Source organism: Silurus meridionalis, chromosome 2, assembly GCF_014805685.1.
Source record: "Silurus meridionalis isolate SWU-2019-XX chromosome 2, ASM1480568v1, whole genome shotgun sequence".
Lineage (NCBI taxonomy): Eukaryota > Metazoa > Chordata > Actinopteri > Siluriformes > Siluridae > Silurus > Silurus meridionalis.
Window position 1 is genome coordinate 32,680,820 of NC_060885.1, and position 12,742 is coordinate 32,693,561.

General features: G+C 36.1%; 1 protein-coding gene and 1 long non-coding RNA gene across 6 annotated transcripts in view; one reads left to right on the forward strand and one right to left on the reverse strand.

The window, feature by feature from the left end:
- LOC124400833 overlaps positions 1-12,742 on the forward strand; it is a 47,234-nt gene that overhangs the window by 21,418 nt on the left and 13,074 nt on the right. For all 4 annotated transcript variants that reach the window (XR_006928450.1, XR_006928445.1, XR_006928449.1 and 1 more), the window contains 2 exons: positions 12,417-12,508; positions 12,653-12,740. This is a non-coding gene — a long non-coding RNA (uncharacterized LOC124400833). The remainder of the gene's footprint in view (positions 1-12,416; positions 12,509-12,652; positions 12,741-12,742) is intronic.
- csmd1a (CUB and Sushi multiple domains 1a) overlaps positions 5,100-12,742 on the reverse strand; it is a 378,189-nt gene continuing 370,546 nt past the window's right edge. For both annotated transcript variants that reach the window (XM_046872557.1, XM_046872551.1), the window contains 4 exons: positions 12,578-12,665; positions 11,850-11,982; positions 8,422-8,484; positions 5,100-6,851 (listed from right to left, as the gene is read on the reverse strand). In XM_046872557.1, coding sequence (XP_046728513.1) covers positions 6,692-6,851; positions 8,422-8,484; positions 11,850-11,982; positions 12,578-12,665 — 444 coding nt within the window. In that variant the 3' untranslated portion in view covers positions 5,100-6,691. The remainder of the gene's footprint in view (positions 6,852-8,421; positions 8,485-11,849; positions 11,983-12,577; positions 12,666-12,742) is intronic.

Sequence of the window (12,742 nt, forward strand, 5' to 3'; positions counted from 1 at the left end):
TTTTCCCTCTTTAGTGTTAGTTTTCATCGTCTTATAGTTTTATTGTTTTAATGCATGTAATGAAATCGTGCTGACTGCCCCTTATTGTTTTTTAGTATCACATCGAAATGTTTTGTGTAGGTACATTTTTCCACTTATCAGCTCAATGCTCATTTGGAAAGGATTTAGCAACAAGTGCAATTCCGTCAACTCAAGTGCTTATGCGAGACTTCATTAGAAATGCTGGAGCTCGATTTTGCATGCTGCAGGCTGTGAATGACAGGAAAGCAAACTGTGATGCCAAACTGTAAAATCTGATTTTCCAGCAGTTGGCCAAAATATTATAAACATTAAAATGCACTCTGCATTAAAGTGTCAGCGCAGCTACAACCGCACTGAACATCTTCTGCATTTTTTCTGAAGATTCTTCCAAAACTAAAATCACGGCTGAGGTAAAAGTAAGTCATCACCTTTCATTTAAAGCAGGAAAACAACTCCTACAGTATTTTCCTTTTGTGATTCTGTATTTTTTTTTGGTGCATAAAAAAATCAGCAGGAGTTACTTTCCTTCAGTAGTTATGATAATTAGATGCATGACAATGAAGCAGCAATCATGCAAAACATCTCCAGTTTGTCAAAATCTCTTTTTTCTTCTAAACTGCCATTTCTGCCATTGCAGGCTTGAATATACAGTGATATCATTTTCCTTCTACAAAGGACAGACATGTGGATGAAATGACTTAAATATCTAACTCCAACATATTTAAGTTATTATCTGTCTACAAAGAATAATGGTGTAGTTTTTATTCGTCTGGATTTAATTTTAAAGAGCTTTATGATCAACTTTATTTATTTTTTGTACAAACGATGTTCTTACTATATGTCAAAGGCATTTATATTGCTTATTTATTAAACAAGATTTCTTTCCATTTACTGGTTTCTACCAAGCGTAGGGCTGTTCTTTTTTTTTTTTTTTTTTGTTTCCATAGTATTAGACTCGTATATCATTTAGGAAATCTTTAACAAAGAAACTGGTTTCTGGTCATCTGGAAGTTGATTCATGTCAACTGGACTATCTGGTTGGATTGAATCTGCTCTAGAAGACTGTAGAAGCTTTTTGGATGAGCAGTAAAACGTTTTAATCCAACCAGATTGAAGACCAGTCGAAATTACATTTTTTAAATTTGGTCTTTGATGTTTTTTTGGTTCCTGAATGAATCAACGGTTTAAACGATTCGGTTCAATGCATTTAATTCACGTTTAACACGCCTTAAATATTCAATAATCCCAGTTTAGCGATGAGGAATCCTTTACAAAAGCAGCCTCAGACTTTATGCAACTGTAACAATATAGTTGAAAGGTAATTCAAATGACTGAAACTCCCAGCCAATCAGAATTGAGTATTCAGACTCTGAGGTGTGTGTGTGTTTTAAGTCAGCACATCATTTTTTCAAAGCTGATCACTATTGGTTTTGGAAGCTCAGTAGTTGAAGCATTGGATTTTAGATCCGAAAGTCATGAGTTCAAATCCCACCCATACCAAGCTGCCACTCCTGGGCCCCTGAGCAAGGCCCATAACCTTCACTTGCTCAGTGTATCTCGCTCTGTATAAGGGCATCTGCCGTATGCTGTAAATGTAAATAAGACATCTAAATGCAGTGACTGGGATCTGGTGATGAGGATAAAACAGGGTCAAAATAAGTCTGTTTTAACACAATTGGTAAATAAAGCTCGATAGAACATTTCAGTGTCTTTCAGACGGTTAAGGAGGAAAGACAAAGTGTGATCCAGCAAACACCAGAGTCAGCTAACCGAATGATGTTACAAACCAGGGGTTTTATGTATGTACTCTGAGGGCCACACATTTAAGAAATCAAAAAAGCATTGGCAAAGATCGATGAGGCATTTGTCTAGTGTTCTGGTGTGTAGTGAGGCCGGCTCCGATCAATATCATTGACTTGATCTAACTCTTTTGTGAGCTTGTGAGAAAAGTAATTAAGTCGAAGTGCTAGATTTTGACTGAAACATATATTCAGGTGGTATTTACATCTGAAAAACCAATAACGATTCTGACATTAGGAAAAGCAAACAAAATATACCTGGTAATAGAGTTTAATTTACAACAAGATTACGGCATTAAGGCGCGTTAGTGCAGGTGCTGAAGAGATCAAACCACGGACATGGATCTATTCAGCGACCTTGAGCTTAGCAACGTATAAAGGGTTGGGAATGGTTCATCCCTAACCATCTTCATCATCTTCATTCTTCTCATCTGTCTCCACACTACTTTGTCCTCTACATCTGCCTCTTTCACACCAACTACCTGCACGTCTTCCTTCACCACATCCATGAACCTCTTTTTTGGCCTTCCTCTTTTCTTTCTTCCTTCTGATCCGTGATCCTCATATCCTCCGCACATGTTTTACGCTGGACGCCCTTCTAACGCAACCCTCTACAGTTCAAATAAATATAATGCAGTAAATAATTTATTTTTGGGTGCCATTGTTGTACAGTTCAATGAGCTAGAACATGTTTAATGTTTATGGCTTATGTCAGGAAGTTGGCTATTTGCTAAAACGCTAATGTTACAGGAATAATCACAAATGCCAGTAATTAAAATTTGATACATAATGTGACATAAAACATGTTTTATTAGATGTAGCTGATTTATTATAACCCACGCTGCGCCGTCAGGTGACTTTCATGCACTTTTGAATAGTTCAACTTGTTTGTGTTATTCTCTGTGGTCATTATGGCTCTGGGTCGAATCAGTAAAATGCTACTGTGCTCCCGGTGTGCTCGGATCTGTCATCAAGGCTTCTCTCCAAAGGCATCAGACCAAAAGGCTTTTCATGACTGTGACTGTCGAGCAGGTTTGCTGTAGGTTAAATGGATGGGGACAGATCTGGGATGAGCTGACCATCACTCCAGTGTAACTACGCTGAAACTTACCTGTTTGTAATTGTGATGTTTTTTTCCCCTCTTTAACTCGAGGTCCCGTATTTGTGTGGTGTTTGTTATTCTGTAAATATTTTTCGAGGAATCTTCAGTTAATGCATTCGACTGAATAAGACTGACGTGCGTGACTTCACGCGTCATCAGCAGTTATAGTGAAATCGTCATGCTCTGGATGTTTGAAGTGGAAATATGCAAATCATTTAGCGAAATGAATTCATTGGAATTCCTGTCGGGTTTATTCGCGTCCTCATGATGTCCCTCAAAGACGCAGAACTTATTCTGCTGTAGTAAATCTATAGCTGTTTCCTTGGTGATTATCTGCCGGGGCCATAATGCAGCCAACTCGTTTTTTCACTCAGTGCAACTTGTATTTAGTTTCCTGACCTGAAATAAAACAAATCAAAAATTTTTACTGTACTGTGAAGGATCTTCTGAATTCTCGAGGTATTCAGTTGGAGTTTTTCGACCAGCCGGTGCTCCGAGGTCTGATAACTCGTGTGTATAAACAGCGAACCCTCATTACTTACTTGCATCGTCTCCAAATTGCAACGAAACTGAATATTTTAAAATACTTTAATATTTCTCTGGTGATCTTTTTGAAAATATGTGTATTTGAACAACCTGCAGTACAGACCTTTTGGTGCTCATGTCAAAGAACACATACGAGCAGGATGCGTCATAAAAGCTCCTTCATACTCACATATGCTGGAACATGTTTCAACCATGGATATATATATGTATATTTATATAGTTACAGGTAGATAAACCATTAATTTACATTTTTATACAGTAAAAACATTTATTTTAACAATTTTTTTTTAACTACATTTAATCAAAAAAGTACAGCATATTTAATCATTTTACAAATTCCTCATAAAAAATAGATTTCTGTACAAAACCATTTTCTTTTGCACCTACTTCAAGTCAGCAGCACATGAAGAGAATGACATGTACATAGGAATGATGTGATTGTTGGTTTAAATGCAGTTTTACAGCTTGTAAGTTGATTATTTTACACTGGTGGTGGTGATAGTGGTGATAGTGGTGGTGGGGTGTGGGAGGGATGGGGGACCTATGCTAACGTTATTGCAGCAAGCCTGATGATAGGCATGAATATGAGATATCTGGCAGAAAGTGTGAGAGGGGTAAAGTTCATACCTCTATAATGCTTAATAACTTACAATTGTTACAGGTCCAACTTGCTGTTCCCACCCTTGTGCCTCAATCTGTCTGAAAGCTACATGTTTAAAGGCAAAAAAAAGCGAACTCCTTTATTTCTACTGATATCATGAAAAAATATTTCATAATTTCTTTTTAATCTCTAAAAGCAAGTTTGACTGCAAATAATCAGTGTGTGCATATAAATGCTAAAGTGTGTGATGTCAGCATGGTCACATGACTGTAGTTCTGACATGTATGGCAAGTTACAGATGTTTTATATATATATATATATATATATATATATATATATATATATATATATATATATATATATATATATATATATATATATATATATGTATGTATATTAGGATTTTCATGCAAAATAAATGAAAAAAAAATAATAATTCTATATATATATATTATATATATATAATTTTTTTTTGTTTCGTTTATTTGAATAAACGGAAAAAAAAAATACATACAGTACAGACCAAAAGTTTGGACACACCTGCTCATATAAAGAGTTTTCTTTATTTTCATGACTATAAAAATTGTAGATTCACACTGAAGGCATCAAAACTATGAATTCTTCAAAGTAGGCTTTAAGAGAATGCCAAGAGTGTGCAAAGCAGTAATCTAAGCAAAAGGTGGCTACTTTGAAGAACCTAGAATATGACATTTTTCAGTTGTTTCACACTTTTTTGTTATGTATATAATTCCATATATAATTCCACATGTGTTCATTCATAGTTTTGATGCCTTCAGTGTGAATCTACAATTTTCATAGTCATGAAAATAAAGAAAACTCTTCGAATGAGAAGGTGTGTCCAAACTTTTGGTCTGTACTGTATATATATATATATATATATATATATATATATATATATATATATATATATATATATATATATATATATATATATATATATATATATATATATATATATATATATATATATATAATTTAATTTTTTTCCTTCCATTTATTAAAATAAACAAATATATATTTTATTTTAATTGTTTTTTCATTTTTTTTTAATTTATTTTGCATGAAAATCCTAAAAATGTGTTTTTTTTTAACTAATTGATTTCTCTTATGTTGGAAAGCTCCTCAGTGCAGCATATGACAACATACTTTTGGGAAACACAGAACGAATTTGGCTTCAGGTTGTTTGCAGACAAAAAAAAAAAAAACTCAGAGCATTTACATGCATGTTCAAAAAAAAGAACCAAAGAGAGTAAAATCACAGTGAATCTGCAGTGAAGCCACATCGGTTCCTAACTACAAAATGATATGGATTAGTGAATATGGCCTCAGTCATGCTTTTGAATCTGATAAGGCAGTGTTTCTTTGAGAGTGCGTTTGATCTTTCATTGATTCAGGATCTCAGAGAAGTTGAAGAGGTACAGGAGATATTAAATGGGGGAGAAATGGCAGAACAAAATGTATTTATGGTTGGATATATCATGAAGACATTGAACATGGATGATTTCTGGGACTGGGGAAAGAAGACCAGCATGTCAAACATCACACAAAGTAAAAATGTCACATTAATGTATAAAACGTTTTGATTGAGATCTAATTTGGGATAAACAATTGTATTTATCCGGAGAATGTTTTTTTTTTTTTTTTCTTTTTATCTCCAGAATTTCACTACCATTAGATCCAAATAAAAAAGAGAAAGAAAATGATTTCGATGTGAAGCTTTCAGAAAATCATTCCAAAGCCTAAAGTATGCCATTATAACCATTCTGATAGATTTATGTAAACATAAAGATAACTTTATTCGCAGACCTAATTTAGAAAATAGACTCAAGCTCTCTCTTGATAGACATAGCATGACCTCATGCTCTTTATGGATATGGAAATACAATGTTTATATACATATTGTCAGTAACCCTGTGTATTATTTTTCAACGTTTATTCCATGAACCCATTTCACATCCTTCTCATACTAGTGCAAAATTTGTGCGATATATATTTTTTTTCCTTTTTTTATTGGTTTTTTTTTTTAAACCCCACACGGCAGTTTACAGTTCCATCCACGATTCGGAGATTAGAGCTTTTCCGTCACATGTAGTAGCTTTGTTTTATTGGAGTTGTCCTGTAGCCACACAAGTCCAGTGTCTGTTATACTTGTCTTTTGTCTTCACTGAAGAAAATACACTTTGCAAGAGATTCTGTGGCTTTTTATAGACACTTCAGCATCTTTCCAAATGAGCTCATTTGATTGGTTGGGGAAAGACATGAAAAAAGGGAGGAGTAAAAAAAAAGAAAAAGAAGAAAGAAAACCCTTCCACCCTACGTGTGTGCTGTTAGTGGTGCTATTCACTGCTCTGAGAAACTCGTCCACGTCAAAGACAGCACGCATTCGTAGTTTCCCAGAAGTTTTTTTTTTTTTTTTTTGTATGTTTTGAGAAGTTCCATTGTTTTGTTTTGTTGAGGTCTTTAAAAAAAAAAAAAAAAAGCCATCAAAGCTTGAAATTGTTCCGAGCAAAATTCATAGCAAAGAGCTCGCATCCCTACCAAAGTGCATTCGGTTATGAAGGAAACCGGCAGGTTCTCAGTGTCTGGAGCTGTTAATGAGGGCTATACTACTGTGCACACTGTGTTGAGCGAGGTGTCAAACCTCACAGCTTTGGCCTCTGTCGGCTTCATGTTTGTGTCGTACATGGGGTTCTCAAACGATGCCTGTCCGTTTGTGTTCTCGTGCCCCGCGTAGCCGTTGTACTGGACTTTTGGTCTCGTCCTGCATATGGGAAAAGGGAAAAAACAATCGGGCTACCATCAAGAAGTTATATCATTTGATATATTTGATATTACTGGTGAACGAAGCCTAATTTCTTTGCTAATACAAAGTTAGACAGGGAGTGAAAGCTAAAGGATATTGGAGAAATACTAGCAAATTATATACATTTATTACATGCATGATATTTCATTCCTAATTAATTCGTTAGCGAAGAGCAAGTCGTGTTAGTCATCTGTATGATCTGTACGTAATTATCATTTTTGTAGGGAATTCCGAAGGTTGTATGTTTGAATCCCAGCCACACCAAAGTGCCATTTCTGGGCCCCTGAGCAAGGCCCTTAATCCCGTAGCTGCTCAGTGGTGCGAATGAGAAAGAAATGCAAGTCGTTTTAGAAAAGGGCGTCTTCCAAAACGCCATAAATGTAAAACGCACTGCTGCTTTGCAACTTTGTTCCCGTGTTAAAATCGCTAAACGAGAACTTGCTGTGGAAACGCTTTCAGGTAATTTACTCATTTGCTACTTTTAAAATTAAAAAAGATGTCGTCTATAATTTATATAACCTATATGTATTTTTTTTCTCCCCTGTTTGTTATAAAGACGTTTAAAAGTGTTCGATCAAGCAACGGAAAAATGAATAAAACGATGCTGTGATCTGAGCGCGCGGTGCGACGATGTGTGCTAGTCGAGTGTTAAATAAAAAAGTCAAACTTGGGTTAAGACATAAAAATAGAAATTGTCAACAGCTTTTTCACATCAGCACACAGATCAAGATCGCAGTGATTAGAATTTAAAAGTAGCTATTTAACGCGCACTGTTGCTCAGCTGTGCTTTTCCACTACAATGAGGTAAGGTTAAATGTTAAAGATGCCTGGGAGCGCGGAGCCTCATCAATTCCCAACGCTGAGCCCCGTGTTTGAGCAGGAGGCCATTAGCATGGGTGAGTGTACCTCGTAACATCAACTCTGTTTTTTAAACTACTGCCAGTCTCTTTTGGAGCGTGAAAGTAAGAGCGAGGTTATTAGGACTGCTGGCTAAAATGATTATGCATTAAACGCAGCAAACTCTGGGCTGTTGCCTGCACCAGAAGCAAATAATAATAATGAAACGGAGGATAATATAGTTTGGAATGTCTCTCGATATGGAATGATGTGTAGAATTTTGCTTTTTCAGAACCTATAATTAGAGTATAAAATAATGCTGTTCCTGCAAAAGGTCACTGTTTTGCCAATGCATAGAAGTTGGAAAGCTGTAACTGATTTGCGCATTCGCAATTCGTACACAATTTGTACGATAATCGAAATAAATGACCTGCATTTTGGAGGTAAATTTCACGTCGTGCCCCCACCCCCGCCCCCCCAGCTCTACTTGGAGCACATGGGGTATTTCACACTCGAAAGAACTTTTAAAGAATGCAAAACGTTCACACACACACACACACACACACACACACACACACACACACACAGCTTTCTTTTATACAAGCTGAACAAAAGAAATATGGAATGGAAGATGAGGATGTTGTATTGCTGAGGGATTGTGGCCTGGTGATTTGACTTTGCGGTTTCTTACCTGGAGCCGGCCCTGATTACGTCTTTGGGTCTGTCATTCTCATCTGTCTCTTGTGATAGTGCCCTGCCAATTTTTTTATTTATTTTAATATTGGGTAATTTGTCACCCATCAATTTTAACTGTATGTCAAAATCATCGGTCGCTTGCTTCGGTAAAACGTTGGAAAACTCCAATGCTCTGGTCTGCTTTTGAGATGTGTTTTTTTACTTTTTTTACAGAGAACAGTAATGTAATTTTTTATTTATTTTTTGCAAATTTGGTGCGTCAATCATGCTGTTAATCAGCCACAATCTCAGGGCAGGCACAGGAGTTTCCCAGAAAGTGTAGTGACACAATGCAGATCAGCATCCAGTATGGACAGAATGTCATAAATGTGAACAAACTGATTCTGCCAAAATGAAAAAAATGTATGGAAGAATAAATAAATTAATAAAGCAAATAAAAGTATGCATGTACAGTTGTTGCACAAACCTTAGACGATCGAATATTTATTTTCTGAATTAAAGAATTAATTGAATAAATAGGAAAAAAATGTAAAGTTTACATGTGTATCACGCCCCTTTATGGCCGATATCACTGCATGCAAATGCTTTTTTGTTTCCTCTTTCTATTTGTCACAATTTTGATTTAAATTAAATTTGTTTAAGATCTGCTACAAATTTAATCAATGATGTTCAGGGACCAGAATTTTTCAAAATATTTCGCCTCGTTTCTCGGATGGTGGATGTTGCGGTATGTGTATGGGTCGTTGTCCTATTGTAGGACTTTCTACTATAGTATCTGTTTTTACAGTGTTTCTACAGTTAGATATTTTCTATGATATTGGCTGCCACACAAATGCAAAGTATAATAACTCCATGCTGAATGACTCCATCATTTTTGTATGTTTTTCTCATGTTTGTGGCAAAAGACCTCCATTTCAGTTCATCGTTCCACACAACGTGTTTCCGAAACACCTCTGGCTTCTATAGATATCGTTTGAATGTATCTGCTGTTCGCTTTGGTGATGAGGTCACATTTCTTCTGATTACTCTCCCATGCAGTGCTACATAGTAGAATTGTACAGCTAAACTCTGCATGGTCGTTCGGAAGCTTTTTCTCCAGCATCTGGGCAGTTCCATGTGAAACCTTTTTGTCTGAGTTTTGTCTATTTTATTTGAATAATTCCGAACATGTTACGTTAATGAATTAATAATTATAATGAGTTTTAATTAGTCAGTTAAGGAGCATTTTAGCATAAAACTGGAGCTTAAAATATTGCTAGTATTCTGCTTCATGGAATCGTATGCTGTGCCAGCATATTGACAGAATTCATGATTTCGTACAATGTGTTTTTTTTTTTTACTTTTAACCACAAAGCAGCAAAACTACAATGGCATGGATTACTATGGGAACCCCTGAGAAACGTTATTAACAGTGGGAATCCTTCTAGCAGTCTGCACAGCTGTATTTCTCTCCAGTATAAACACTATGAGATGTGTAAATGTTCATTTTCCGCTGTGTAGAACTTCGCTATAGGATCATTTCGCTACTGACAAAAACGCTGAGCCAAAAAATCTTTTTGTGAGACCGTTTGAACAATTTTATTTAGCCAAATAGCTTTATTAATCTTGTGTTTAATAAAATTATTCATAGATAATTTAGTCGCATTGTAAGGTTGCAAAACTACTTTATGCTTTTGCAAACACTGTTTTGTTTACAAGATTTATGGCATTTGGCAGATGCCTTCATTCAGAGCAACTTACAAATTGCAGTTTTCGTTAATAAATATATTGTAATGGCTTGTTTTGAAAAGATGTAATGAAAAGATCCTGTGGCTTTGCATGATGTCGTTGGTAATAAATGATCATAAGTGAAGGTCTTGCGTACAGATAATTAACGCGTCTCATAGTATTTATATTAGAATTGCTGTTTACTATGTTGTTGTTTATGGGAATTTTCAAAATGGAAATATTTTAATATCATATCACACGTCTTTTAGAGTTCGCTCCTGAGCCAGACTTGTAGGTGAAGTATGTAGGTGTGTTTAGGGAATAGAAATGATAAATTAGGCATTATTAATGAGATAACTAGAAGGCTAAGCCTGAGGTCTTTATGTAGCATTGCAAATTCACTGGTATTTAGGCACAGAAAGTGTGATAAATCCATCTCTAATTAGAAGAACATTGAGACTGAAGGAAACATCAGATGCAGGACTTCTAGAACATCTACCCATGTAAGTACTAGTACAATGATTAGTCACTAACAATACAATTAGATAAGAATGTAACATAGATAACTAACATTATGGTTAACGTATTTTTGGCTCTGCGTAATTGCAGTGTTTCTCCACCTGCATCTTGTTGTTGTTCTTGCAGCTGCAGTTCTTTACTTTAATATTTTGGCTTGAGCATGTAAAGTTGGGTGTCACCCATACAGTCTAATTCTGTCTCCAGTAATCATTTTAGTGATTTCTCAAGTAGATTAATTGATTAGTTAATTAATTAGTTGATTGATTTCCTTCTTTTTAGTCTTATATATTTACCACCACCAGCACAATCAGTCGTTCATTAGAGCTCCCTGTGTTCTTAGTAACCGTGTTCACAACAGATGTAATGGTTACACTCTTGATTCTGCTGCAGTATTTCTTCTGGATTCTTGTTTATTTAGGTTTTATAAGCTGTGTATTTCTTTTTTTCCCTTCAACCATGTGGCAACAAAGGGATGAGTTGTTTATATTCAGAAACAGGACTAAAGGCCAGCACGCAAACTTTCTTGGCATTTATGTCATCGTCTTTAATTGGTACAGTCTGTTGTCTGAATGAACGAGCAGATTTCTGTGCTTGTGTGTTTTGCCTGTTGAGTTTCTATAGTGTGTGAAATGTCCATGCACATTTCTGTATCAGATGAGTTGGGAATTGAAAACATCTCGGCTTGACTTAATTTATTTTTCAGGTTTGTTTCATATTTTACAAGCAAGCAAAGAGAACTGTGTAGCAGTGGTGATGGAAATAACCACTACAGGATCATCCTCTGTGTCAGTGCTGCAAACTGGACCTGCTGTCCACAAACTAAACTTAAATAGGAAATTCTCTAAGTAGGATTTTCAGGAGTTGGGCTTGTTGGCTCAGGGTGAGTCTGGTGAAGGTCTGCTGAACATTCATGGTGTTAGAGCAAACCATGCACAATCAATCCACAGTATAAACTCTGACACTGACCAACTCATGGGAATAAGGAGAAAGCAGGACATGTTTGATTGACAGACCCAATACAGCTTGAGGACAAAGTCAGGAATATGTATATTGTTTTTATCAAAAACATTGTGTATATACGTTGCGTAGAATCACAGGCAGCTTTATTTTTTTCATTTTGGCAGAAATTGTTTGTGTATATGCATCGATAGTGAATGCATGGCTAATGTTGTGTGAAAAGTTCTCAGCAGCTCCTACCTGTGTTTGTAGAGGTAAAAAGCGAATCCTGACAGAATGAGAGCGAAGAACGGGACCAATATGGCGGCCGCTACTGAGCTGCTGTTCGTGCCATAGTACGGATTGGATGGATCCATATCTGTAGTGACAAGAGCTGAAAGTGTAATGAAATGTTAGCACTAACCGCCAATACTTTGTAATATACTAGTTAAAGACAAAAATGAAATGCTGAGTCGGCTTAAACATATTGGTCTGGTTTGCTTGTGTCAATGTTACCCACAATGCCACTCAACTGCCCAGTGTTTCTGACAGCATTGGTGATATTCAGCCCTTTAATCATTTTCTAACATGGACCAGCTCCCAAAGCTTTACGCTAATACTACAGTTGTACTTGTCATTTCATAGATTGCTAACTAGCTAGTTAGTGCTAGCCCTTTCGTTACTGCTAAACAAGAGGGTGAACATTCATCGGATAATGACGGCTGCTTAGCATAAAGATAAATTGAGACAGGGATCATATATCAGTTCTCTGAGACACGCTTACATGAGCATTGTGGTGTTAGCATAACTTGTTTTTGTTTTGAGCAGAAGCGAGAGAGCTGGACAGAACAGATTCTGGTGCTACGATCACCTGAAGTGCATTTGTGCCTAAACGATGAAAACAGACGTTGACCAGAGAGGTAGATATTATCCTCTCAAATAGAAAACTAAATATATAAATACATTTTGCACACCAGTAAACAGTTTACCTTGTCTCGTCATCTGAAACTTGCCAAAATCTTTGCTGTGGATGTGACCTTGGTAAACAAACATTTTCTTCTCAGACTCAGCTGTCACCTTGATCAGGAGGGAAAAAGAGGACAAAAACAAAAACATCAAAGCCCTTTTTTATATATGCAAGCACATGGATGGGT